Genomic DNA, 27,263 nt, shown 5'->3' on the forward strand with positions numbered 1-27,263 from the left:
CTCAATCCCCTTCCTGTCTTCTATCCTTAAAGGGTATTGTTTTCTTTTTACCGGTTTTGCCCCAACTTTAAGTTCAACAACAATCGGTGCTGCTTGTTTTGACCTTCCCGGTATATCAGTAGCCCAAACTAATGGGTATGCCTCGCTCAGGATTCGCTCGGAATTGTGACTCTCAGGTTTGGGTTCCACACAACTGATTGTTAGGCTTAAAGCTGTAATCAGTTGTTCCTCATTTACTTGAAATTCCAATTTGTCTTTATTGAACTTTATTACGGCTCCCAAGTTTTCCAATAGGTCTCTCCCCAATAAGGGTCTTGGCGAATTTGGTAAATACAGGAACTGGTGAATTCCCATTTGTTTCCCAATTTTGTATTTAATAGGTTTCAAAAAGTAAGCCTTTTCTGGTTGGCCTGTTGCTCCCACAACTTGTACAAATTCATCACTTTTAGGTACCAATTCTTGATTTAAAACCGAAAAGGTTGCTCCCGTGTCAATCAAAAAGTTCAATTCCCTTTTACCTTCCCCTAGCTCCATTTTAACCAGTGGGTCTGCTAGGGTACGGCCCACCGGTCCCCCTCATTCACTATCTTGATGTGTGGTAGTAGTGGTGGCCATCACCCTTTCCCTTAGTCGGGGGCATTCTTGCTTCCAGTGTCCCATCTCTAGGCAGAATGCACACTGATTTGGCCCTACTCTAGTTGGGTGGGGTTGGAACCTCCCCCTGCCTCCTATTGGGTTGCCTCTACCTCTTCCCCTAGTTCCAGGTTCCGAGTGACCTGTCCTCTGAGCTGCCACTGCTACAGCCACTACTCGAGCTATCCTCCTGTCCTCCTTTTTCTTCTCCTCTACTTCTCTATTATTGTATACCTTCCATGCCTCATTCAGCAGTGTCTCTAGGTTCTTATTTGCTGGATGTTCAAGCTTTTGTAATTTCTTTCTGATGTCTGGGTTACTTTGTCCCATCATTAACCCTAGCAAGTGCTGTTTCCCTTCTTCTGTTGCTGGGTCCAGGGGTGTGTATTGTCTCATTGCTGCCCTAAGCCTATCCAGGAAATCCGATGGGGTCTCATCTTTTCCCTGTCTGATGTCATATAGCATTGACCAATTGATAGCCTTAGGGATCGCATTACGCAAGCCCATCGCTATCAGTTTCCTATACTGCACTAACCGCTGATAGTGCTCTGCATTGCCCGGGTCCCACTCTGGTTTACTGATGGGAAAATTATCTTCTAGTCTCCCTGATAATATTTGGGCGTGTCTTCTCCCTGTTTCCAATACGAGTTCCCTTTCTGTATCCGTCAACTCTGACAACATCACCTCTATCTCCTCCCAATCAATATCTAGGTTCTTTGCCATTAACTCAAACCTCTTTGCTACTCCCTCTGGATTCCTCCTGAAATTCTTTGTCTCATCCCTCCAATTATTTAGATCACTTGTCGAGAACGGCACCTTTACTCTAGTCCTCTCCCCCACCATTGGCATAAGTTGTCGGAGAGGAGCTATCGTATGGTTCCCTTCCTCCCTTTGCTTTGCTTCCTCCCGTGCCACAGATCTGGTATAATATGAGTGACTGGTCCCTTCTCCGGGATCCTCTTCCTGGGCCTCAATGTCTTCCCTATTCTTTCTCTTCTCTTTCCTCTTTCCCCCTTCCTGTTCTTCACCTCCTATCTTTACTACACAATCCATTCGATTCTCGTCCTGCATCTGTTGCCCTTTTTGTATCTGCCAGCTCTTTTCCTGTCCCGGGCTGCTGTCCCCCTCGTCCTCTGCTCCTCTTCCATCCCTCTTGTCTTCCATCCGAATTATTATATTCAGTTTCTGTGAGTTGTTCTCTACCTCCCTTTCACATGTCTCATCATTCTTTTCATTATATCTCAATTCAGAGATGTCGCCCCTCAGTTTAGAGAGGTCGGTTCCCAGTGAGTTACTTTTGTCCCCAGTCCTTGGTGTGCCGGTTTCCATTCTACAGACGCCTCCACTTCTGGGTGTGTTGTTATCCCCATGTGGACTGAGTTCGGGCAAGCTACGTGTCTCCCTTCGGCTCTCCGCTCCTGGTGTACTGCCTTCCTCCCCTTCGACTTTTAGTCTGGGTGGGCTGTCAGCATCCATGTAGCTCCCCGACCCCTGCGATCTATCTAGTCCCCGAGGGCTGCCTTTCCTCTCATCGATCCCCGATTTTGATGGGGTACCCTCCTCCCAACTGTTGTCCAGTTTCTGGGGGCTGTGCCCAAACTTAGACTTCCACCATCGATCCAGTTCCTTTAATGGACTAGGTTCCCCTTGTTCCTCTTTTGGCCTGGGAAGAGGCCCTTCCCGCCCTGGAGCCAAGGGATGGTATTCCCACAGGCTTATTTCGCTCTCCTTTCCACTATCCCTTCTTGTTAACTTAAGACATTGTTGCCCAATGCTACATGCATCACAGCAACGTTCTTTAGGCTTTGAACCTTTCTTATCTTTTTCCAGGGCCAACACTAGAGGGTCCTGAGGTGCTACGTTTACCCCACACTATTTCTGCCACTCCGGTTTATTTCTTAGGGTAAAGAACATGTCAGCGTACATCACCGTCCCATTTATTAAGTCGGCGGAGGAAAAGCATCAGTTGTAAAATAGTATTATAATTAGTTGTTGCCTCCAGCGGCCATTTCTCATTGTCATCTAATTTGTATAATGGCCACCACTGTGTGCAATATTTAAGGAGTGCCTTTTTACTTATGTTTCCCCCTGGAATTCCTCCCAAGTCCTTCCAGTGCTTTAGGATACATCCTAAGGGGGTTTTCATGTTTACGTCCTTACTCTGTTGACCTCCCATGGCTATTCCCTGCGTCTGTGTTTTCGGTTTAGTCTCTTTCTCGCAGGCACTATATGTCAGTTTATTTTAACACTTCATACACACAATTTCCGATCGCTTTGTCCGTTTCCGACCTGGCTTCTCGCGAAGAACAGGAAATGCGGAGCGGGACTCCCTCTCGCTTCGCAGCGATGCTGCGTCTCATTCACTCTCACTCATACCCACACTCTTTTATTCAAACTGTCCTACCTTTCCGGTCTATCAGAGTACACCGCTTTACCACAAGATGTCGCTGGCAAACCGTATAGTACCAATACTGGTCAACTTCGGGCTATTACACACCCGTAAAACAGCTGTAAACCAAGGTACAGTTTGCAGATGATATCACAATAAATTCTTACACACAAAAGGTTACAGTTAACACAAAATACCGAATCCTTTACGAGATTCTTGCAAACAACATAACAGTTAAACAAAGGTGTAGCACAAATGTATCTCCTCAAAACCTTATCAGGGAAAGGGAAAAATTGGACAAGGTCCCGGACCTGGCTGGATACGTTCCCAGGCGTAGTTTAAAAATTCAAACAAAGCAACAACGCTTTTAAAAATTCAAACAAAACAACAACATTAAGGAAAAACATACACCCTTTTAACAAATACTCTTTTCCTTTCCTTTTTTCTTTTCCTTCTCTTTCTTCCTTTTTTTTTTTTTTTCCTTTTTCCTTTTTTTTCTTTTTCTTTTTTTTCTTTTTTTTTTTTCCTTTTTCCTTTTTTTTTTCTTTTTCTTTTTTTTTCTTTTTTTTTTTTTCCTTTTTCCTTTTTTTTTCTTTTTTTTTTTTTTTTCACTCTTTTAACAAATACTCTAATACCAAATGGGGACTCAAACCCCAATACCAAATGGGGACTCAAACCCCAATACCAAATCCAATACCAAATGGGGACTCAAACCCCAATACCAAATGGGGACTCAAACCCCAATACCAAAACCAATACCAAATGGGGACTCAAACCCCAATACCAAATGGGGACTCAAACCCCAATACCAAAACCAATACCAAATGGGGACTCAAACCCCAATACCAAATGGGATTATGCCAAGGCGTCCCTATGGCTCCCGTCGGGCGACTACGTCTAGTCCCCGTTTCCCAATTAAAGCGCTTTGTTCCAAATTCAATATGCAATAAACAATTAAAATACCTCTTAATTGGAGCAGGAGATGCAGGAAACCCCTCGTCCACCGAAGAGCGCTGGTCCGGGGGGGGAGTCTCTTCTGACAAAAATCTGTCAGGGGCGCCCGAGGGTCCCGGCCCCGGACCCAGCTCCGGAGGACGTTCAAGGGTCTGCTCTCCCGTCTAGTGTCCCATCTGGGTCGCCAGATATGATGCCGAATTTTGCCCCAAAAGGCGAGAATAACTGCCTAAGAGACTCAAGTAAGTCAGCATAGACAGGAGGTATTTTATTACGACGCGTCGGAGAAATCACAAAGGGATTTCTAGCTATCTCATAACAGAAGCAAGCTTTTATACAATCTTGGGTGCAGGGTTACATCATATTCATAAGAGGCGTGGTGTGGGCGGAGCGTGGGCGGAGACATCTATTTTGAGGATTATTCATGGTGGTCCTTCGTTGCCTTCCTCATGGGCGCGGGTCTTCTGATGAGTCTTCCTCTTTAAACTTTTGAACTCCTATCCTAATATGGTCAATTCCCGGTGTACTTGGCTTGGTTCCCATGGCTTGGCACGGCTCTTAGGGTCAGCTTGACACTGGCACGGCTCTTAGGGTCAGTTTGACATTATTAGCTCTGATCATGCTTAGCTCGACAATTCCCTTATCCCTATCTCTCTTTATTGTTTGCCCTGCTTACCAAACTTCAAACAGAAGGATCCACCAGGATTGCTTCTGGATTAATGAATAACCTATCATACAGCATTATCAATAATTCCAGGATTGCTTCCGGATTAAAGAATAACCTACCATACAGCATCATAAGCAATTCCTGAGTGTGGATGGGGGCGAATCCCCTTGTACCTAACATGAGACCACCCGCCGGTGATATGGGATATGGCTCCAGTGTTAGGGGTCGCGTGAGTAACTAATGGGATGGGAATGGGATAGGACTGCTCAGGGTTGATTTTCAGTCTGTGGCTCTGCCTAAGCATTTTGATAACAAAATTATGTTCTTGTACAATAGTAAAATGCTGATCGGATGGGCAGTTTGGGGCTTCAAGACAGTAGGGTGTCCTTGAGTTTCAGGCCTAGAGAGGAATTGTTTTTGTCTGAATAAAATGGGAGAACAGTAGCTGACAGGCTATGGAGTTTTAGAGTTATACACTAAGGCAGTACAGGATCTGAAAAATATAAAAGCTAAATCCTAAGGCATCACTACCACCTCCCTGGGCAGCCCATTCCAATGCTGAATCATTCTTTCTGTGAAGAATCTTTTCCTAATATCTAGCCTAAACTTCCCCTGGTGCAGCTTAAGACTGTGTCCTCTTGTCCTGTCACTGGCTGCCTGGTAGCAGAGCCCAACCCCCACCTAGCTACAACCTCCTTTCAGGTAATTGTAGAGAGTGATAAGGTCTCCCCTGAGACTGCTTTTCTCCAGGCTAAACAACCCCAGCTCCCTCAGTCATTCCTCATAGGACTTGTGTGCTAGACCCTTCCACCAGCCTTGTTGCCCTTCTGTGGACATGCTCCAGCATCTCAACATCCTTCCTAAATTGAGGGTCCCAGAACTGGACACAGTATTCAAGGTGCAGCCTAACCAGTGCCAAGTACAGGGGAAGAATCACTTCCCTAGTCCTGCTGACCACACTATTCCTGATACCGGCCAAGATGCCATTGGCCTTCTTGGCCACGTGGGCACACTGCTGGCTCATGTTCAGCCTGCTGTCAATCAGTACCCCCATGTCCCCATCTGCCTTGCCACTGTCCAGCCACTCTGTCCCCAACCTGTAGTTCTGCATGGGGTTGGTGTGACCAAAGAGCAGGACCCAGCACTTGGTCTTGTTAAACCTCATCTTGTTGGATTCAGCCCATCTATCCAGCCTGTCCAGGTCCCTCTGCAGAGCTCTCCTACCTTCCAGCAGATTGACTGTCCCCCTGAAAATTGGTGTCATCTGCAAATTTGCTAATGGTAGACTGGATCCCCTCATCCAGATTATCAGTAAAGATACTAAACAGGACTGAGTCCAATACTGATCCCTGGGGAACACCACTAGTGACTGGCTGCCAATTGGATGCCACACCATTCCCCACCACTCTCTGGGCCTGGCCATTCAGCCAGTTCTTTACCCAGCAAAGAGTGCACCTGTCCAAGCCATGGGCTGCCAGCTTTTCCAGGAGTATGTTGTGGGAGACAGTGTCAAAGGCCTTGCTGAAGTCCAGGTAGACAACATGCACAGCCTTCCCCTCATCCACCAGGTGGTTCACTTGGTAATAAAAGGAGATCAGGTTGGTCAAATATGACCTGCCCCTCCCTGAAATAAACAGGGCAGGAGACTTTTTTCTCCTTTTAATGCCTTTATTATAAGTGATCAGCTCAAGATTGGGCAGCTTGACGGGTCTGCAGTCTCCCGTCATCTCTCCCAGGGCGACGAGGAGGAGGAGGATATGTGCAGCTTTGTCCACTAGGGGCAGAGCTGGGGGTCCAGTCCTCGTGGGAGCCTTTAGGACGTGGTGACCCCTTCAGATGTTGTTGTTGGCTGCTTTGCTCTGTCCGCTCCCGGTTTCGGGACGACTCCTGTGCTCAGGGTGAGAGGGACTACGAAGGTGTTCAGCATCTCTGCAGGCTCAGCACTCCGTTCCTCACGTCCAGACATCACTCCAATCTCTCAACTCTTAGTTGGCTCATTGTTTGGGGGTCTTTTTTAGCAAGCTAGAAGCAGTAGCTTCTCTTGGCATGCTGGTCTTGGGGTTATTTTGCATGTCTCCCCCCCTCCTAAGTCTCTTCTCCTCACTGTTTGGGGAGGTCCCCACCCTTCACTGTCCCAGAGAAGAGCCATTAACTCGGCCCCAGTCAGGGCTTTTACTGATACAAAAACAACTATTAACAACAACGACCCGTAATTACCATAACACACAAGCAGCATCCCAGCAGCAACCGTGGTAACCTTTTTCTCACAAAAAAAATTGACAGATTTTTGTTTATAACACCCACCAAGCCACTCTATCATTCCTCCTTCCCAGCTGGACAGGGGAGAGAAAATAAGATGGAAAATGACTCATAGTTTAAGGCAGTTTACTAAAGCAAAAGATTGCGCACACACAAACAAAGGGGAACAAAAAAGGGATTTTATTCTCTACTTCCCATCAGTGAGTGATGTCCAGCCAATTCTCAGGAAGCAGGGCTTCAACACATGTAGCAGTTGCTCCAGAAGGCAAACATTGCAAATAACAAATGCCCCCCTTCTTCCTCCTTCCTTTAGCTTTTATATCTGAATTGATGCCATATTGTTGCAGTACAATCTGACTTGTACTGAACATAATCCATTTACAAATAAGAAACCCAGTCCAGTTCCATAAACCAGTCTCTAGGCTGACTGACAGAGGTCTCAACCAATAACAAGTCTCCTAAAATACAAGCATTTGACTGGTTCAGAGTGTGGGAGGCATGGGGATGAGACCAATGGCTGTTTAGGAACCGGGAGCTTTGAATTGCCTTTAAAAGCAAGCCCCGAAGAATAAAACATGCTGTTTGGCTGATGACCAAAGGAGGTCTGTTGTGTGTTAAGTCTCAGGCACACGAACACCAACGTGTTACGTGGTGACCCTGGTGTGATGACAAGCAGCCCAAACTTTTGGCCTGCAGGTAGAGCAGAGAGAGAAGAGAGAGACACGGCAGAGCCTGCTGAGCCTGTCCCTACAGCAAAAAGCTGGAAAGAAAGAGGCAGGGAGAGCCCAAAAGCAGCAGCAAAGGCTGCAAGTCACAGCCCAAGTGCTATGTGAAAAAAGAAACCGGAGAAGCTTAAAATAAAAGAAAATCCCCACTGGAGACATGGGAAACTTTATTTCTACACAGGACCACCCAGTACTAAAGGTATGGAAGCTTCTTCTTGAGGAATGGGACATAGACTATGATGAAAAAGCATTATTAGCATTAATGATGTGGGCTTGAAATAAACAGGGCCAGGAGACTTCTTCTCCTTTTTAATGCCTTTATTAAAAGTGATCAGCTCAGGATTAGGCGGCTCGGCAGGGCTGCAGTCCCCATCGCGTCTCCCAGGGCGACTCAGAGGAGGAGGATATGCGCAGCTCTGTCCACTAGGGGCAGAGCCGGGGGATCCAGTTCTCGTGGGAGCCTTTAGGGCGTGATGTCCCCGTCAGATCTTGCTTTCTCAGCAGTCGGTCTTGCCTGGTCCTGGCGTTGGGACAACTCTCTGCTCAGGGCGAGAGGGGCTCCGCATCTCTGCAGGCTCAGCACTTGGCTCCTCATGTCCAGACATCACTTTAGTCTCTCAATTCTTATTTGGCTCGTTGTTTTTGGGGTTTTCTCTGTGCATTTTGGAGTCGGGGTCCCACAAAGCATTCTGGTCTTTGGAGTCACTTTGCATAACCCCCCCCTCCTCCAGGTCTCTTCTCTTCACTGTTCTGGGAAAGGTACAACTTAGCCTCGGGCAAGGCTCTGCTGATACAAAGGGAGCGATAAGCCACAACGACCCGTGATTACCATGACAAAACACGCAGAACCTTGGCAGGGACAGTGGACTGGCTGCCTTTTTGTAACTTTTCTTCACAAAAAAAATATTAACCGAATTTTTGTTCATAACAACCTTGGCATGAACCGGTCAATATATCATCAGGGCAGCCTTGAAGGGAGAGGAAAATGCAATACAAGTTATAAACCCATGGAGACTTATTGTGGGAAATCCAGGACTCCCGTACAACTGACCAATATGATCAAGCAGAAGCCGTTTATTGTTTATATTATACATGCTTTTATAGATTCTACACACTACTAAGTAGACCCTTCATGATTGATGCCTTTGTCTTGTTCTCTGCCTCCATTTCTCAGCATCTGTGATTGGTTACAGTCCAGGTGTTTCACAGTCCTCTGTTAACTAGTTCTTGAGATCCTGGTATGCGATCCTGGTATGCGGTTTCTCAGCTTCTTTGTTCTTATTTTAGCACAGTTAATGTCTCAGTAACCTTGATGAATTCCACAGTGCCCTGAGAAAATTCTGAAAAGAACAGTTACAAGTGCTATAGCTGGTGCACACTGAGGCCTAAGTTGTTCAGATACATTGCTACAGGGACTTATCTTGGATTTAATAAGACTGGTAAATACTGAAATATATGGTGAGGAAAGCACACCAGATGAGTTTTTTGGGGGAGTAGGTGCCTTTCCAAACCCATAGAGCACGTGGCTGGAAGAAATGGCCAGCCATGCTGTTCCTTGTGGCTTAGCTACCTTAAATTCCCCTCCCGCACCGGCACTGTTCCTGAGAGAGCCATCCCCCGCATTTCCCCTCCCTCAAAGGGGGACACCACCACGCAGTGAAACAGAAGGGGGCGGCAGGGTCCTAGCGACGCCGGGACGTCCAGTGTCGGCACCGCGCAAATGCTACTCCGTGTCTGCTCCTCAGGGTTCCTACAGTGACTCGAGCCCTGTCGCCATTTCACAACTGCCTGTGACCATGACTCAACCCCATGCTGTTCCCGAGACCACCCCCCCCTCCCCCGTAGCCAGGGCAGCCCACGCCCCTCATCGCCATGGAAACGCCCAGACCACCCCTGCCCAGTGCTGGTCGGCTCAGCCCCAGCCCCGCACCCCCCATCTCCATAAAAACACCGAGACTGTGTCCTGAAACCGGGTGGCTCTGTCCCAAGGGAACACCAGCAACTTCAGGGAGCTTAACCACGCCTCCGTCGGAGGACATACCTACACCCCTGATCCAGCCTACGTCAGAGGGCAGGGCTCCGTCCCCAAGCCAACCTTCGGAGAACACAGCCACGCCGCCAGTGGGCATGGCCCGCCCCCAACTCTGCCTCCAATGACGGATCTGAGAAAAGCTGCAGACACCAAATCAAGAAGCAGAACGTGGGAAAAGTCCCTGCAGGGAGCCTACCCAGCAAAAAGCAGTTGAAAGAAGCGTGTAGGGGTGTGGTGCCATGGGAGTAATAGCAATCAAGCCATCCTGAAAAGATGGTGCTGACCATATGGCACAGCCGTTTTACAGCAGCTAAGAGCGAGCCACTACCAAGTCCAGTGGGAAACCAGCACCTCCCTGCATATGGACAGTGAAAAAGCAAACAAAGACCAAATTCATACCCCTTAAACCTCAACGAAACTTCACAGCCACCCTGCCTTCTGATATTTCAACTATAGAAAAGTTCTCATATTCCACAAACTCTAATAAACTAATAACATGTGCTAAGGGTAAAAATATTGAAGGGTTGTCACACAAGGGTTACAAAATCACACAGTAGTTTACTAAATATGCCTTAGAACTCATAGTACAATATTTATTATTGTTTTTTGCATTTGCTAAAACCAAAATTGATAAGCCTGTGATAGCTGATTCTGCTAAAGTTATTAAGAAAATATTACATTTCTGTCTCAGGTATGGGCTACTCTGTCTCAAAGAGGTCCTAGGATGTATGTCAACAAGTCTTGGTGTACTCCTAGTTTCTGCCTACATTGTTTCTAAATCAACCTGGAAGATTCAAAGAATATCCTCATCCTAACACTCTAGGTCCACTAAAGCATACATAGAACATTAATTTACTAACATCATAAACAAATTTAAGCTGCAAATTTTTTTAACTGAGAATTTGCCACATGTCATCATTTAAAAAACCTAAAAGTCACCTGTTAAATCAATAACAAATTTCTAACCTCTAACAAAAATAAGAAAGGTATATTACTTGCACTTTTACCGTAGTAACTAGAACATTTAAATACCTCTATTTCTTTAATTATTCATAAGTTCTTCATGTTAAAAATTTCTTGCATTAGATATTAATACAAGCTTGTTTTTAAAATATAAAATACAGAAAATCTCCCCCAACCAAGTCATGGCCTGATCAAGCCATGAACCTGGCTGGTAAAAAAAATATATTAGTATACAAACTTTACAAAAACTAAACCCTTTTCCCCTTGAGATAAACGAGAAAGCCTTGTCCAGAAGGGGTTCTTTCAAGTCCTCATAGTGAAAAAGACACCTCTCAGCAACCCTCTAGATAATAGTACCTTATTAAAACTGTTCAAAGTCCATGTTCTGATCCTAATTTTAATCATTAATACAAAGAAAAAAAGGGGGGGGGAAGGTTGGAGTGAATGTATACCCCTCTCTAAGTCTAAGGTAATGTCTTTCAATCAATCATATAACAGTACAATAATCCTATGATAAATACATTTCCATGGACTCTGGAACATGCTAGACACCTACTTGATGTATCCAGCCTGAACTACATCCTGCTTGGAACCACAGTATCAACCCAATGTCCTGTCAACAGATATCACAGAACTGTGAAACCAGAACAATTAATAACTACCTCAGAAATCTGAGACTACTGAAATAACAGTTCATATAGAGACTCTCATTTGCTTACAAATTGCTTTATCTGTTAAGTTTGCTTTTTTCTTACAGTTTGAGAGTTGAATATTTGAAAGTTTTTAATTTCAGTTTAGAGTTAAGATATAACTTACAATTTTGTTTACAAATTATTTTTCAAGTTTACAAACTTTTTCTGTTTACAAATTGTTTTTTCTACTAGTTAGACTTTTCTTTAATAGTAAAGTAGTTTGTTCTTTTTTGTCTTGGTTTGGAAAGACAGGTGTCTGCTAAGGAAGGCAGGAGCCTCCCTTGAAATGGAAAAATGTAAACGCCCTCCCTCCGAATCATTATAAATTTTAAATTAAGGGGCTCTCAGGCAAAAATATGGGAGCAGGAATAACAGTTCCTTATTATAGAAGAAAATAAGAATATAAAATAAACAATCCAGTAAACTAAAACAACACTGACAGAGTCAGAAGACAACCTGACACCCTGTTGGTCAGGGTGTTGTTAGCAGTCCAATTGGAAATGTGGCTGCAGTCCTCCTGGAGTGTCAGGTGTGGTTCTGTTGGAGCAGTAATCCTGTAGAAAGATGTAGTCTTCCTCTGAAGATCCAGTGGAAGAGGCAGCTGTTCCTCTGGGAAATCCAGTGGAAAAGGCCATGCTGGTATTCCAGAATCTCCAGATTATATCTGGAAAGAATGCTTGGCTCCTCCCTCTAAGCTGAGCATCTCACAATGGGATGCTATAGTTCTTATCAGTCATGCAGTGACATTCAAAAGCCTATTATCAGCAGATGTCTCCCCAGAGGGAAGATTGGTTGTGGAAGAGATAAGGAAAACTGTCCACTTAACAGAAGACATCTGCCATACAGATGGCAAATAGAATACAATTTGTTTGGCAATCCAGGACATTTTTAAAGATAAATTATTTGTAACCTAAACTTTAAGCCTGTAACATGCTAACCTGAATTCTTGCCTACAGACTCTGAACCAAAATGCTTCAGCTTCACTAATATATAATTTATGAAAATTAAAACCATGCTGTTTTCTGTCACCCTGATTGCAAGGGACCCTTGCAAATAGATGTCAGAGAGCAAGTTACAATTTTAGTAAAGACAAAAGGGTGAGATGTTGCAGTACAATCTGACTTGTACTGAACATAATCCATTTACAAATAAGAAACCCAGTCCAGTTCCATAAACCAGTCTCTAGGCTGACTGACAGAGGTCTCAACCAATAACAAGTCTCCTAAAATACAAGCATTTGACTGGTTCAGAGTGTGGGAGGCATGGGGATGAGACCAATGGCTGTTTAGGAACCGGGAGCTTTGAATTGCCTTTAAAAGCAAGCCCCGAAGAATAAAACATGCTGTTTGGCTGATGACCAAAGGAGGTCTGTTGTGTGTTAAGTCTCAGACACACGAACACCAACGTGTCACCATATGGTATGGAATATCCCTTTGCTCCATTTGGGTTAACTGGCCTGGTTGTGTCATCAAATCTCTGCCTCAAATCAGGCTATTCTCAACTTTTGTTTCTATCTTGCAGAATGGGGATGTATGTATTTCAATTCTTCACCCACCTGTAGATGACCCGCAAAGTGGAGAGCTGCCCTCCGAGAGGTGGAACCCTACCCAAAATGTCAGGTAACTGTGAATCTGTGATGTACAACAGTGACCTCAAAGGCCTGTGATCTCTCTCCAAGACTATGGCCTGTGTTGGGAAAGTTCTGGAACAGAATTCAAGACTTTAGGAGCTTTAGGTCCTTAACTGGGTGCAAACCAGACTTAAGAAGTTGTCTAAAGTGCTGATGCTGAGGTGTGCTGATGATGGAGTAACAATGTAGAGAATTCTGTCCTGTTTGCAGGCTTTCATGCTCCCAAAGCAACTGATTTCAAATTTTCTGCCCTTCCCTGGTTATTGTTATCCTATAGTTGGGGTTTTCAAACTCTTCCAAGATACCACTAGTGGAAAATAATATTTTTGGGTATTTTGCACTGTAGGAGTAATTTTGTTCATAATCCTGCCTGCTGTTTGCCTTACAGTATTTGTGTGTCTCCTGTCCTGCAGTGTGATATCTTGAGTGGTTAGCCAGGTAGCTTTCTTCCTGACAAAAAGACACAAAGGATCACTAAGTATTAGAGGCATTTGGGGCTGACCTGTCCTTTTTTTTTCATTTTAAACACCAGCTGAATTTCATTCTTATTACAAGACACTGCCAATAAGGAACTGATAAAACTCATATCAAGTAGCAGTTTACCTGTGCAGCTGGAGTAGTAAGTGATGTAGTGAAAAAACTCTAAGGTACTTCCTGTTCTAACATTTTAAACTGATTTATTATCCAAATAAGGTTAAAATAATTGCCTCTAGATTTTTATCATATGAGAATTATTCTTGCTCTCAGATTTATTAGGTGCTGGTTCCTCAACTTGAAATCTGTTATTTACTGGTAAATCCAGTAAGGACATCAGGACATGTGAGGGAATATAGTGATTTGAAAAATATTGTCTGACAGTTTAACTCAGCTTTCATCTAACTTGGCTTCACAAAATTCATTTGAAAGGATTCTCTATCAAAGCAAAGATCTAACAAAGGGGATTCAATGGATTCTTGACCCTTGAAATATGATTGTAACACACATTGCAAAGTACTGAACTAGAGCTAACATAGCAGGAGACTAGGAATTGTAGCAGTCAGCAAATTATAACAACTGATCTTCCCTCTAGAGCATGCTACTTGAAGGTTAAAAGGGCCCAAGAGAAATTGTGTATCTTAGCTGCATGAAGTCATGAAGGGTTGGTAATCTGATCCTTAGAGCTTGAGGTAAAGGTTATCCAATCCATCTGTAACAAATACACATTCTAGTTCAGATTTATAAAAAAGAAAAATAGGCTTAAATACTATCTTAATTTGTTATATTGCTAAGCTACATTCACCTGTCCCTCTTCTCAGATGGCTATTAAACTGTTTTTTTCAAACATCTGATATGGTTAAGACTCGGTGACAAGCTTCAACTTATAGTTAGAAAACGGCTTTGGGTATTAGTTGCTTATAATGCGCACACATTTTGAGTATTTCACAATATACAACCCTAAATATTGACATGAAACTTCTTATGGTACTAGTTCTCTGATTTCTGCTCTCCCTTACCATGGTGCAGTTTTTGGTGCTTACTCTTGGAACATGTTCATCTTAACAGTGATATTTGGAGAGAAAACATTCCTCAGCTGTATTAGCAAGCAGAAAAAAACCTTGTCCTTCACTGTTAGCCTACTGCCTGTGTAACCTAGGGCTTCTCGTCAGCTGCTGAATTTTGTAAATCCGCTTACTACAGATGACTGTGGTTGAAGTGTCTGGAGTGAGGAATGTAATTCTTCAACTTTGAGAGCACTTGTGCATCTCTCCACCTAATGGTTTCAAGCATGCTCATTCATTTTTCTAAACACAGTCAATATGGACTTTCCCATCACTTGGAGCTAGATGAGGCTGGCATAAGTAAATATAGCAAACTTCCATCAAGAAGTGAAGGAATGCAGTCGTGATCTGTATGGCAGAATGTATTGCTTTTCTTATGTCCCATAAAGCTGAGGAAGTGGTTGCAGGGCTATGGGGTTGAGGCTCTTTGATAAATTTTAGTTACCTTTCTCCATCTAGCCTGGCCTCACTCTATCTTTTAAGGTGCACACACAGGCCAGAATTCAGCACAATATTCAAGATGTTGGTATATCTGTATCTTGTGCTGATATGTGGTGCCTCATCTTACTATTGCTTTGTTTTCTGAGGATACCCATTTTTGCTGTTATCGTAGGGTCAGAGACAGACACACAACACAACACCGGTGGGTCATCAGCAAACTGTGTTTTATTGTTCAGAGCTTTCTTTTATAGGGACTTCAAAACTCCGGGGTCTAGACAGCCATTGATCTGATCTTTTATGCCCCTCAGATCCTGGACCAGTGATATGCCTGCAGCTTAGGATGGAATGTAATTGGTTGAGGTTCCTGTCTTTCAACCCAGAGACTGGTTTTATGGAACTGGCTGGGTAGCCAAATTATTGCCCAGTACAAGCCAGCTTGTACTGTGATATAATGTGGCAACATTTTGTTGGCTTTTTCTGGCTGCTTTAGTGCATTGAGCTGTTTGCAGAAACTGTTCAGATGTAACAAAACTTTCAGTACAGGCTAAGTCTGATACTTTTGTTCATACATGGTGAGAAAAAAATGCAGTTAACGGTTCTGATTCCTTGATCCACTACTGGCTTCTCTCTGCTGATAAAGGCATGTAGAGGAACTGTCCTGGTTCCAGCCAGGACAGAGTTAATTTTTTTTTTGCAGTAGCAATGAGGGGGTGGAGCCTGGACCTGTATGGGCAGGGCTAGGAGATTATTTTATACCACCTCACATCATTGCCAGTGTGGGGTTAGGGTACTTTTTGGTTTCTAAGAAGGATGGGATTTCCAGTGGAGAAAACTGTGGTGTGGCAGGAGGGGGAAACCTGCCCACCATTTCTTCATTGTTCCCCAGGATTCACGGTAAGCATTTTTGCCTGTGGATCACTCTCCCTTTTGTACACTTTTGTTATTTATATTGTTGCTGTTATTGTTGTTTTCTAATGTCATTGCTGTTTCCAGTAAATTGTTTTTATCTCAACCCGTGATCTTTTGTGCCTCCCATCGAAGGGGGGAGGCAGCCAACTGCAGGTCATGGTCTTTTTAGTGGGAGTACTAAATTGGGGAATACCATTCCTAAACCAGGACAGGCACTCACTCTGAAGACAACAGCACTGTAAACACAAACCAAAGAGATATGCCAGCTGATGAGCACACTGTTCCCCAGAATGGGGTGGGGAATATAAGAAAGCAAAGGTGGGCTTTAAATACCCACTCTTCTTGCAAACAACTCACATGAAACCACATGCTAGAACCTCACCTAAGGGAGAAACAAATCCATAACTATACTGGAGAGGGTCAGTCTGTACCCAGTCTGGTGCAGTTTGTATGTGATGCTAAGGATGTTTTCAGTCACACATGGTTGAACTTTTCTGTGGTTTCTGTCCTGTCAGATCCCCTGTTCTGGGATCCCTTCCTGTTACTGTACCCTGTTCTGGGATCCCTTCCTGTTACTGTACCTTGTTCACCTTGCTTACCCACAGCAGCAGGGTTTGAGTTAAGGAGAATGGCCAGCTCTTAAGGATATGAGCAGTGATGGAGCTGATCTAATGTGCTGGTCAGAAATGAAAAGTGCACAGTGTCTCACCTCTAATAGACAGTAGATAGATTGTAGTAGAGTGGGTGCTAAATCCAGATGTGAATTCCTGTCCTTGGCTTTCTCGATATTTTGCTTGCTTTACAGTAATGATGCTGAAGCGGATGTGCTGGCTTTGCAGCCTGATTGCTGATAATTCAAAGGCTTTTAAGTGAATTCTTGAATTGAAGTAAAAGATGTTTTATTTTCTGCTCAACGTTCCAGTCTGACCAGACAGCTTTTTCCATAGCTGCTGTTCTATTTCCTACTGAATTACATTATTTGGAGAGTAAATTGTATATGACTCTCCTGATAGCTATGCTGAACAGTCTGGCCAGATGTGTTTAGTTTCAAAACCTTCCTATAAAGTTGTCATCCAAATGGCCAAATGTTTCCTGGAATTGTATCCCAGATAAATTATTCTGTGAAAAACTGAGCTTATTCTTTGAGATTTTTAAAAGATTAATAAGGGATAAAAAGGGACAAATATCCAGCACTGTCATGTTTTTGGCAATTGGCAAAAAAACATACCTTTAGCTTAAAACAATGTTCTTCTATATTGTTACATGACAGGGGGTACATGCATATTCATGAGAGTTTATACATTATTCAAACATTCCTGGGAGTGAAGATGTTCCAGGAATTCTTTTGCTTGGTTTTAACCTTTGATTTGTCTTCATGACATCTTGTAGATTAAATCAATATATTTTATTTCTTCTTGTGATTCCATCTTGCTGTTTTTACACGCCTTGATAACAAACAATCAATAAATTCTTCTCTTGGTGTTCTGGTTTTTGTCCCTGTTATCTTATCCTTCAGATAAGATAGTCCACAAAATGTGGGGAACCATCTAATTATCTTACACCATTCTCTGAGTTAGTTATGTGAAAAAGCATTTTAACATCACATAGTCATAGTCTCTATTTTAATATTATGCTACAGTCTAAGATATATTTACCACACTACTATTTATATAAGCTATATGGTGCATACTTAAACTGACAGATTATACTATACCAAAAAGCAGTTAAAAGGAAATATAAATTGTACCATATCAAAATCTTTGTGATTAATAATAATATGCCAAAGCTAATACATAAATGTGAAAGCTAATACTATATTGTCATTTATAACAATATGCTTGTAGATATGCTCAGCGTGCATTGCTCTGAATATGCCTCTAAATCAATTCAAGTACAGTTGGGGCTGTAGTCTCCTTTAATCATGTTCTGCAAAGCAGTTGCTATGTACTGCTGTAATTCAAGACTTATTTCCTTGTCTCTTGTTCTTCCCTTCCATTTAAATTAAAAGCTGTTCAAAGCAGGACCACCTCAGACGCAGGAAGCTATTGCAGTGGTAGCTACAGCCAGGTGGCCAGGTGTGTAGAGCTGCCTGATGGGATTTGCTGTTGAGTTTTGTGCTGGTTGTGACACTGTGTGAGGAACAAAGGGCTAAATCTCTGAACTGCAAAGAGCTGTAGGAAATGCAAAAGGGTCTGGCCAGCAGAGGGAGGTGATGTTTGTCCCTGATAAATGCTAGCAGAGCAGGGCAGCTGGCTAGCTCTGGGCTGCTGCTAGAAATCCAGGAAGGCTGTCTGTCTGCCAGGAGTTACGTGACTGGCTCATGCTGGCTTTGCTGAGTACCAGCAGTTCAGTCTTGCTGGGCCCTTGTCGGTTTGCCTAAGTGTTGAGTACAGCAAGAGGAAGGCAGTGCAGATATTTTTCAAGTACTGCTACAGCAGTCTTGGCACACAGGCTGAGGAGAAGGGACACCTGGCCACAGGTCCAACCTCTTAATACACTGTGGGGTAGGGAAGGCAATGCAGCCTCATCTGATGGCTTTGGGTTGTATCAGTCAGGATAAGCAAAGAGCCTGGCTTTCTGCTGTGAGGCTGAATGTCATGAAGAACAGGCTCACTAAGCAGGTTTCCAACCCTGCACTATCTATGGGTGGTATGAATTAACAGAATTCTGGTCTGATGCAAGCTTTACCTGCTGCCCTGTCACAAATGTGTACTGACATGACAGTCTGTCATCAGATTAGGTCTTTGAGGTTTGTATTGTGTCATCTTCCTTATGCTGATCACCAAGGTCTGAAGTTCATAAGTATTTGCTCTTACTTCAACTATTGTCCTGTTGCCTTTTTCCCAACCTGGAAATGAAACTCGAGATAATTTTAGTAAGGAGGTAATATAAAGGGGGATCTTTATTTGAAGGCTTCCAGAGGCAATTATGGAAAGATGTCCACAAAAGCCCACCCCCCCACAGGGGTGAGTACATTTTTATAGGAAATTATCATAATTAATAAAAAGCACCAATTAGGAGGACAAGTGGTGATGCAATTTCCCCCCAGGTTAAGCCCCTTCTCATGAGTCCCTCCTTCAGCACTAGTTGTACTTTGTCCATGAAATGTATCTCGAAGAGTTGTTCTCAACCTTGGTTCCCAGAAAGAACCAAGATAGCATTGGGGTCTTGTACATCCCGGGGCTTGGAGCTCTGGAATTTGTTTTGTCTTTCTGCCTAGGGAAAGGCCATAGAAAAGTACTGGGAAATCTAGTCACTTATACAATAGACTACACAGCTACAAATATATGTGTGAAGAATATAGAAAACATAGAAAAAAAAAAAGGCAAAACCCCAATGGCATCAGTCCTTAGTGTATTGGGTTTGCATGGCCAGGTTTTGACAGCAAGGGGGCTACAGGGATGGCTTCTGTGAGAAGCTGCCAGAAGCTTCCCCCATGTCCAGCAGAGCCAACACCAGCCGGCTCCAGGATGGACCCACTGCTGGCCAAAGCTAGGCCAATCAGGAATGATGGTAACGCCTCTGTGATAACATATTTAAGAAGAAAGAAAAAAAAGTGACTACGCAGTTGTAATTGCAGCCAGAGTGGGGTGAGAACGTCAGAGGAACAGCTCTGCAGACACCAAGGTCAGTGGAGAAGGGGGGCAGGAGGTGCTCCAGACGCCAGAGCCGAGAATCCCCTGCAGCAGATGGTGAAGACCATAATGAAGCAGCTGTCCCCTTCCATCATGGAGGACCCCATGCTGGAGCGGAGGGATGCCTGAGAGGGAGTTGTGAACCTGTGGGAGGCCTGTGCTGGAGCAGGTTACTGGTAGGGACCTTCAAACCCATGGAGAGAAAGGAGCCCATGTTGGAGCAGGTTTCCTGGTAGGACTTGTGATCCCATGGGGGAGCCACACTGGAGCAAGTGGTGCCTGAATGACGGCACCCCATGGAAAGGGACCCACACTGGAGCTGGAGAACTGTCTATGGGATGGACTCATGTTGGAGAAGTTTGTAGAGGACTGTCTCCTGTGGGAGGGACTCCGCATTGGAGCAGGGGAAGGACTCCTGTCCCTGAGCAATGGCAGAAACAATGTGAACTGACCATAACCCCCATTCCCATCTCCCTGTGCTGCTGGGGGGAGGAGGTAGAGCTGGGAAGGAGGGTGGGATGGAGGGAAGGTGTTTTATTAAGGTCTTATTTTACTTCTCATTATCCTGCTCTCATTTTGTTAGTAATAAATTCAATTAATATCCCCAATTCAAGTCTGTTTCGCCCGTGATGGTATTTGGTGAGTGATCTCTCCCTGCCTTTATCTCAACCCATGAACCCTTCATTATATTTTCTCTCCCTTGTACAGTTGCAGAGGGGAGTGAGAGCAGCTTTGGTGGGTGCCTGGCATCCAGCCAACATCAACCCACTACACTTAGATATCTTTAATTATTCATAAGTTTTGACTTTAAACATGTTTCTGATGCATCACCCACAGAAATTGTCAGCATCCAGAATCTGTGAATGTGTTAGCTCTGACTTTGCTGTTGTGATTACCTGTTTCAGGACTATCTTACTGAGTGTAATCTCTTTGCTTAATGAGCCCAACACATTCTCTCCTGCCAACGTGGATGCATCAGTCATGTTCAGGAAATGGAGGGACAGTAAAGGAAAAGACAAGGAGTATGCTGAAATCATAAGGTAAACTTTGCTCTGTGTGATGCTGTGCTACTGGCCTCCCACTTTGAATCCGATGAAATAGGCTGATTTCAGAATTTGCTAAAACCAGCTTCTCACTGTGGTTGCTCCTTTCAAAATGAATTTTACAGCTTTATTCCAAGTTCATTCTTCTGGACAGAAATGGTGCAAACTTGTGTCTTTGTATTGTTCTTTTTCAGACTAATCTGGCACGATACTATGCAAAACCTATTAGCTGCTAGTAAATTCTAGTCTAAGTCCCTGTGTACCTTTGAGGACTGCTTGCATTGCTTGAGATGTGATTCAAACTGCCTTCATGCTACTAGTTCTGTGCTTAATTCACTCATGAATCATAATCTTGTCCCTCCAATTTGAAGGAGTATCAGTAGGATTTGGCAAGTGCTTGCACAGCTGGGTTTGATTAGCTGGAAGTGCTGTTTAGTCATGACTGTCCTTTTCTGAGAAATTCATGGTTCATCAGGTGCTGTAGGGAGATGTAAACTTGAGCCAAGATTGCTGTGGAGTGAAAATGGGCAGCCCATACTGCAGTGGGACTGCTGTCATGCTTGCCTGGGGCAAGACCAGGTATACCTTGACTGCTAGCTGGATATACCCCTGGTTGGAGCTACGCAGGGCAGTCAGTCACTGTCCTGGGCTGTGCAAAGAGCCTTGCTGGGAGGTTATTTTAGTCCCCTCCAGCTGCATTGGCTTCAGCTGGATGTACTCCATAAACCGAGTATGGCAGACTGAGCACGTGGGTGGGAGTAAAGGAACAGGCTGCCATCTGCTCCTCTCCCTGCTGGGAGGCAGCAACAGTTTGCAGCTCAAATACTGCTGAGGCACCAACCAGAGCCCATCCTGGAGCAAAGGGAAACACTTGTTTCCTGCTATCCTTGGTCAGTGTTGGGGTTACAGCTGCATCTCAGAGTGCAGCCACCTGCTCTTACCCTCCAGGGGGAGCTCAGAGCTGACAAATGCTTGTGGGAATTAGAGTTTTGAGCATGTTAGGGTAGAGTCATCAGTGGTAGAGAGTGGCTGTGGATAGCATCTCTGGATGGCATTTCCTAAGTCATCTTAGGAAATCTGTGACTATCCCTTCTGTAAAAAATGTAATGGAATTTGCTTTGAGTTCTGGCAGATCTCTAATACAGAGTCCTGTAGAATAATTGATTTCATATGTTGCTGAGAGTATGTGTGCTGCAAACACCCTTGAAGTGCTCCCAAGCTTGGGGCTGCAGGAACTAAATCTGTTTCTAGTGATGCTTGTGGTGCTTCAGCCAAACATTAGCTCTTCTGACTGAGCTGCCAGGAGGGCTGGGCAGGGGGTGGTTGGGAGGTGGGGAGTTGAGCCACACTGCTGCCAGTACACGGCCTTGCTCATGTTGCTGTGTCCTCCTCCCCACAGGAAACAGGTTTTGGCTACCAAAGCTGAGGCAGAGAAGGATGGCGTGAAGGTCCCCACTACACTGGCAGAATACTGCATCAAAACTAAAGTGCCTTCCAATGACAACAGTTCAGATTTGCTTTATGACGACTTGTATGATGATGACATTGATGACGAAGATGAGGAGGAAGAGGATGCCGACTGTTACGATGATGATGATTCTGGCAATGAGGAGTCGTGACCTGCTCCCTCTATGGCCCTGTACTGCCCTGTCAACTCAGGCCAGAAGGGAGCAGTGGTAACCTAGCAGGAGTCCAGCAAAAACATAGTGGTGGGAGGGGGGGGGGGGGGGGATAAAAAAACCTGTCTCCTGCTGTCTCCTGTTGTATGGATCTGTTTGCTCCTTTTTTATGGACCTCTTAGAGACCCTCCACAGAATGTCTGAATTCTTGCATTCTTAACCCTTTCATCACTGTATTATGATTTCTTTTTTTAAAAGAAATTCCCTTTTTCACTTCTACAAAATGCTCACAGTGAAACATGTTTGCTTGTGTTTAGATTCTTGAATTAAATACAGTCTTGCATTGAGATGTTTAATGTATTTAAAGCTGGAACAAACCCACTGGAAGACGAATTTTCAGGAGCTCAAGTACTGCATTTACTGGGAAGAAAAAAATCCACACAAAGCAAATTGCCAGGGTTTAGCTGCTCCATTTATAATAGTAGCGTGTGTACATTTGTTTAGCCTTGTGGTGGTGGCTTTTCCTTTATAAGGTGTGGGGTGGAAAGTGTAAAGCTACTGTGTGTTGAGCTTGATGGGATGTTACTGAAAGGTACAGGAATCTGTTTAGCCTGATCAAATTAGGAAGTAGCTGGCCCCTGGATCCCCAGAGGGCACAATCAGCTTTGTCTCTGAAAAAGGCTTGTGATATGAACCCTAAAATAAACACTTAACACTTCACATCTGTACAACTGAGCCCTGGGTTGCATTATTTTTTTAGACTAGGTCTGGGTTGAAAAAGTTTCATTTAGCCATTCTTCTGGGATCTGCTGTTAGCTGCCCCTCTACTGAGGGAGGAAAACAGAAGTGTATCCCACTGCCCAGTGGGCCAGCATTCATCCTGAACTTATTTTTGGCAGTGGGAGAATCTCCTTCTCCAGTGCTTGCTAGTAGCCCTTGCCTCCTGCAGCCCAAGTCCAGTGCTGGCCTGAGCCTTCTTTCTGTTGCTTATGTAGGTCACCTGCTGGTCAATGCAGCTCTGCTGTAGCTCTGTGGGGTTGGCAGAAGATAAAGCTCCCTGGGGCAGCCAGGCTGTTCCTGTGCCTGCAGTGGCTTCTGGGACATAGGGCAGAGAGATGGATGGGTGCTGGGCTCTCTCCTGCCTGGCTGGGGCACAGATGGATGTGTGTAGCCCCACAAAGAGAAGGGTACACAGTGTTTTCAGGCTGAAAAAGAAAGCCAGCAATCAGGGTTTGACAGCCTATTTAGGAGTATGCTTCAGCTGATGCCCTGAGCTCAGCCTCCTGTATTATTTTGGGAGGTCTTGGCAGAGCTTAGGGCCCTCAGCACCCTCACCCCATTGCAGTGTGCTGTAGTTCAACTGTAGTGCAGTTCCCTGAATTCACCTTTCACATGGATTGGCAGCCAGCCCTGCCCTTCTGTGCTGAGCCCTGGCAGCCCCAGGAGCAGATCAGAGGTGCTGGCCCTGCTTGGGCGAGACCCTCTGTTCTCACAAGAGGCAGTCACCCTGATAAGAACTGCAGGGTCAGACATTTGGTATAGCTTGGTGGTTTTAATGATACATCACCAGCTGCAGTCCCTCAAGAGGTACTTTGGTGGGAGTAAATTTTGTTCTGTGATCAGCTTGGTGGGAAGCAAGGAGCAAGATGAGAGTGAGCAAGTTTAAAGTGTATTGCCTGTAGGGAGAGGAGGGGAAGGCCTGTGGGGCTCTGTTTAAAGTTATCAGAATGTTGCTTGGCTGGGGTTTGCTGCAGCAAGGACAGTCCCTGTCCCTCTGCCCCAGCTTGTGCTAGTGTGTCCTCAGCAGAATGAAGGCAGCCCAAGTGGTAATACCTTGTCCCCAGTGTGTTCTGTGATGGTCTGCTCTGCTTGCTTTTTACCTGGGGAGGCAGCTGGAACCCTCCTCAAGTGTCCCACAAGGGCTCCTTCAGGTCATCCTTCCATCAAGAACTAACAGCCCCTGGTGCTTTTTGGAGCCAGCAGTGGGCCTCCCCCTCAGCTCCCAGCTTCACACCAGCCCTGTGAGAGTGATGCTGGTGTTGGTAAATGGGCCTCTGGCACTTGATGCAAGACTGGTCTCAAGGTCACACTGGGCCAGGAACATCAGCCTCCAGCTTTGAGGGGCTGTTGGGGGCATGAAGGAACAGACTATGGCAACACTGGCTGTGCTGACTTGGTTTGAAATGATACTGCAGCTTTCAGGATTTCCCTTGTATTTTTTACTGTCTTCACTGTTCACTGTATGCTCTCCAGTGAGTTGTATTTTCAAGCTTGGTGTTGTAAGATGCATTATCTCATGTTAACCTTTTTAAAGACAGAAAGCAATCTATTTTGAGAGCTCTGACCATAACCAAACTAATTTCTCTTCCCCACTGTCCTGTTCAGTGTCATTGCTTGTTGACTTGCTGGTTTCATTTTTTGAGATATAAACTGAAATGAGGGTATTATGTTTGGGTTTTGGGTTTGTTTTGGTGTTGTTTTTTTTTTTGAGCTTTTTTTACCTATTTAAGAAATTGTGGAAAAATGTTTATCTGATCTTTGTATTCTGTTTTTTTCTTAACCTTTTTCTCATCTCAGCCAATATTAGTGTTTACATTAGCAACTACCTGCCCTTTCAAATACAGTTTTACAGTTTTCAACAATTCTGAAACCAGCAGGGTACACTACATTTCTTAGTAGTTTTCTTAGCTGAAATCCCAGATGGTTTCCTTTTTTTTTCAGTATAATTTACCAGAAACAATTAACTGATGCATTTTTGTGTTGTCTTCCTCTTCAGTAGTTTTGTCTTTTCTGCACATCTATTAATAAAAATGTGAAATGAAAATATGCCAGTACTTTTACTTCCCTGGTGATTGAGTTAGTCTATTTGCATGGGTTACTTAAAGCTTTGAATAACAGCTGTTCACAAATTCAGTGGTGCTCCAGTATCAATACCTATACATGTACGTAAATAATCTACAAGGTTATTGGAAAACTAAAGCTGCTGTTTGACAGCTGTCTATACCTTAAAGAACAAACTGATTTGGAGAAGCACTTTGGCAAAAAGCCATGAGATTTGCTGTTATATTTATTTACTCATCTTAAGTCAGCAAAGAGGAGACCAGGGAGAAGACTGTTAGCGGTATCATATGACTGCAGCAGGATGCAAGGACTTAGAGTAATGGTGATGCTGGCATGGGGTTGGGGTGCTGCTGGAGGCCAGTTTTCTGGGGCAAGGTGCTTTGACTTCATGCAGAAAATCGGCAGAGGAATTGAGGTAATCACTGCCAACCACCCCTTCAGGGTGCTTACCCTGCCTGGCCCATGCTGTTCCCTCCAGGCTCAAGAGTGGAGAAGTATTTGTTTTTGCAGTGCTGAAATTAGCAGGACACATGTACAAGTGTTGTATTTGCTATACAACATTGTTTGCAACACAGCAACAGCCGAGTCAAATGTGTTTGGGGCCTGAATGTTTCTGCTTCACAGCCATGCTAGAGGAGTGGTTATGGCATTGCAGAGCTGACTTCCTAGAGGAGTCTCCATGTTGGGGAATGAGACGGTGCTGTCTGGGCCTTCTGACTGGGATCAGGCCTGCTTGTAGCTCCTGCCTGCCTTGAGCTGACAGTAGCTTCTTGATCTAGCAGGTGTTGTACCAAAACCAGGACAAACACTCCACACTGCCCTGTCACTGGACAAACCTGGCTGCCCCTTGTGCAGTGGTTGGGGGTTTTTTTCCTCCATTTACTTGATGGCCAAGTGCAGCAGAGAAACCTTGGTTCTACCATCACTATGGAACAGAGACTTTAAGAGAAAATTCCCACAGAAGAGCCCGGTTGGAGCAGATGATAAGGGGAAAACATCCTGTTTAGGCTTGCAAGGGGAGGGAAGGGAGGCAATAAGTCTCCAGCCTGCAGAAACAGATTGTTGTATTCCGAGTGCAGGACTGAGCACTTCGCTTTATTGAACCTCACCACAGACCTTCCTCCTGATGGAGGCCCTGGACTTCATGGGCAAAGCAAGGAAGGATAGTGTTGCTGTGCTCCCTCCTTAACATTCCCAGCTGTTCCACAGGGCCTCAGACAGAGCACAGCAAATGCAGAACATGATGCTTGTGGCAGAAGTCAGGGTGCTGCCCAGGATCCCAACCCAATGCAGCTGCCTATGAGCTTTCAGTACCAAGGTGTGCTCACCTTTGTCACAGTATTCAGCATCCCCAGCATACCCATCTCTTGCTCTTACCTTCCCAGCAGGAGGAGGTAGGGACAGGCTGTAAAAGCAAAACTGCTTGAGGCCTTTGAAAATGCAAACACTAGTGATACACTCAAAAATTTATTAGTTGGAGGGAGAGTTAAAAAGAAATAAAACTCCTAAAACATTCACTGCACTGGTGTAAAACAAGAAAGACGAGGAGTTGCCTCCAGGGTATTGTTTTAGAAAAAAGTGGGGAGGGACAGGTGAAGTTTCCATCAAGTAGCTGTGTCTTTTCTGGGCAGGGTGGCTCAAGGCAAAAAGAGGAACAAGACACTGCTTATACTTTAAGAAACCGCTACATAGTTTTTGCCTCTAATGATAGAAAGCAAGTTGCAGGACCCACTGAGCAATCCAAAGTCTCTTCCTAGAGAAACAGAAAAACCCCAACCCAATACCAAAACACATAACCACAGCCTCCCCCCCCCCCAAACAAAAAAGGCCTTTATTATTAAAAAAAGTGAAAAATAAAAAGGTGAGAGTGCAGCTCAGGGCCACAGTGAACAAACTGCCCATGAGAGTTCATCTTCCACAGCAGGAAGGAATGAGGACATGAAAGAAAGAGGAAGGACCCACAAAACTTTTTTTTCCCTTACCCCAGTCTGTTTTTTATCTCTTTCAAGTAACAGCTATATTGAAGGGCTGAGGGCAGAAATCAAATAAACAGGACACATCTTGACTACTTCTTTTTTTTTTTGGGGGGGGGGGGAGCAGGTCTTATTTGCCTGAATTTAGAATTGCATTAAATAAATGGGCTCCAGCTCAAAAAAAAAAAAAAAAAAAAAGGCACAGTTTGTCTTTTGACAGAGTTATAAAGCTTAAAAAACCAAGGAAGGATGATCTATCTGATGCAGATGGGAAATTCATAATAAGTTTCCCTACAAAGAAAATAAAACAGGCTGCAAGA

General features: G+C 44.4%; 1 protein-coding gene across 2 annotated transcripts in view; it reads left to right on the plus strand.

Annotated features, from left to right (window-relative positions):
* The window catches only part of LOC135460425 (ubiquitin-conjugating enzyme E2 R2), a 120,819-nt gene extending 95,938 nt beyond the window's left edge, over positions 1-24,881 (plus strand). For both annotated transcript variants that reach the window (XM_064737242.1, XM_064737243.1), the window contains 3 exons: positions 12,836-12,933; positions 20,373-20,507; positions 21,910-24,881. In XM_064737242.1, the coding sequence (XP_064593312.1) occupies positions 12,836-12,933; positions 20,373-20,507; positions 21,910-22,129 (453 nt within the window). In that variant the 3' untranslated portion in view covers positions 22,130-24,881. The remainder of the gene's footprint in view (positions 1-12,835; positions 12,934-20,372; positions 20,508-21,909) is intronic.
* The last annotated feature ends 2,382 nt before the right edge of the window (positions 24,882-27,263 follow it).

This window comes from Zonotrichia leucophrys, unplaced genomic scaffold (assembly GCF_028769735.1).
Source record: "Zonotrichia leucophrys gambelii isolate GWCS_2022_RI unplaced genomic scaffold, RI_Zleu_2.0 Scaffold_44_408678, whole genome shotgun sequence".
Lineage (NCBI taxonomy): Eukaryota > Metazoa > Chordata > Aves > Passeriformes > Passerellidae > Zonotrichia > Zonotrichia leucophrys.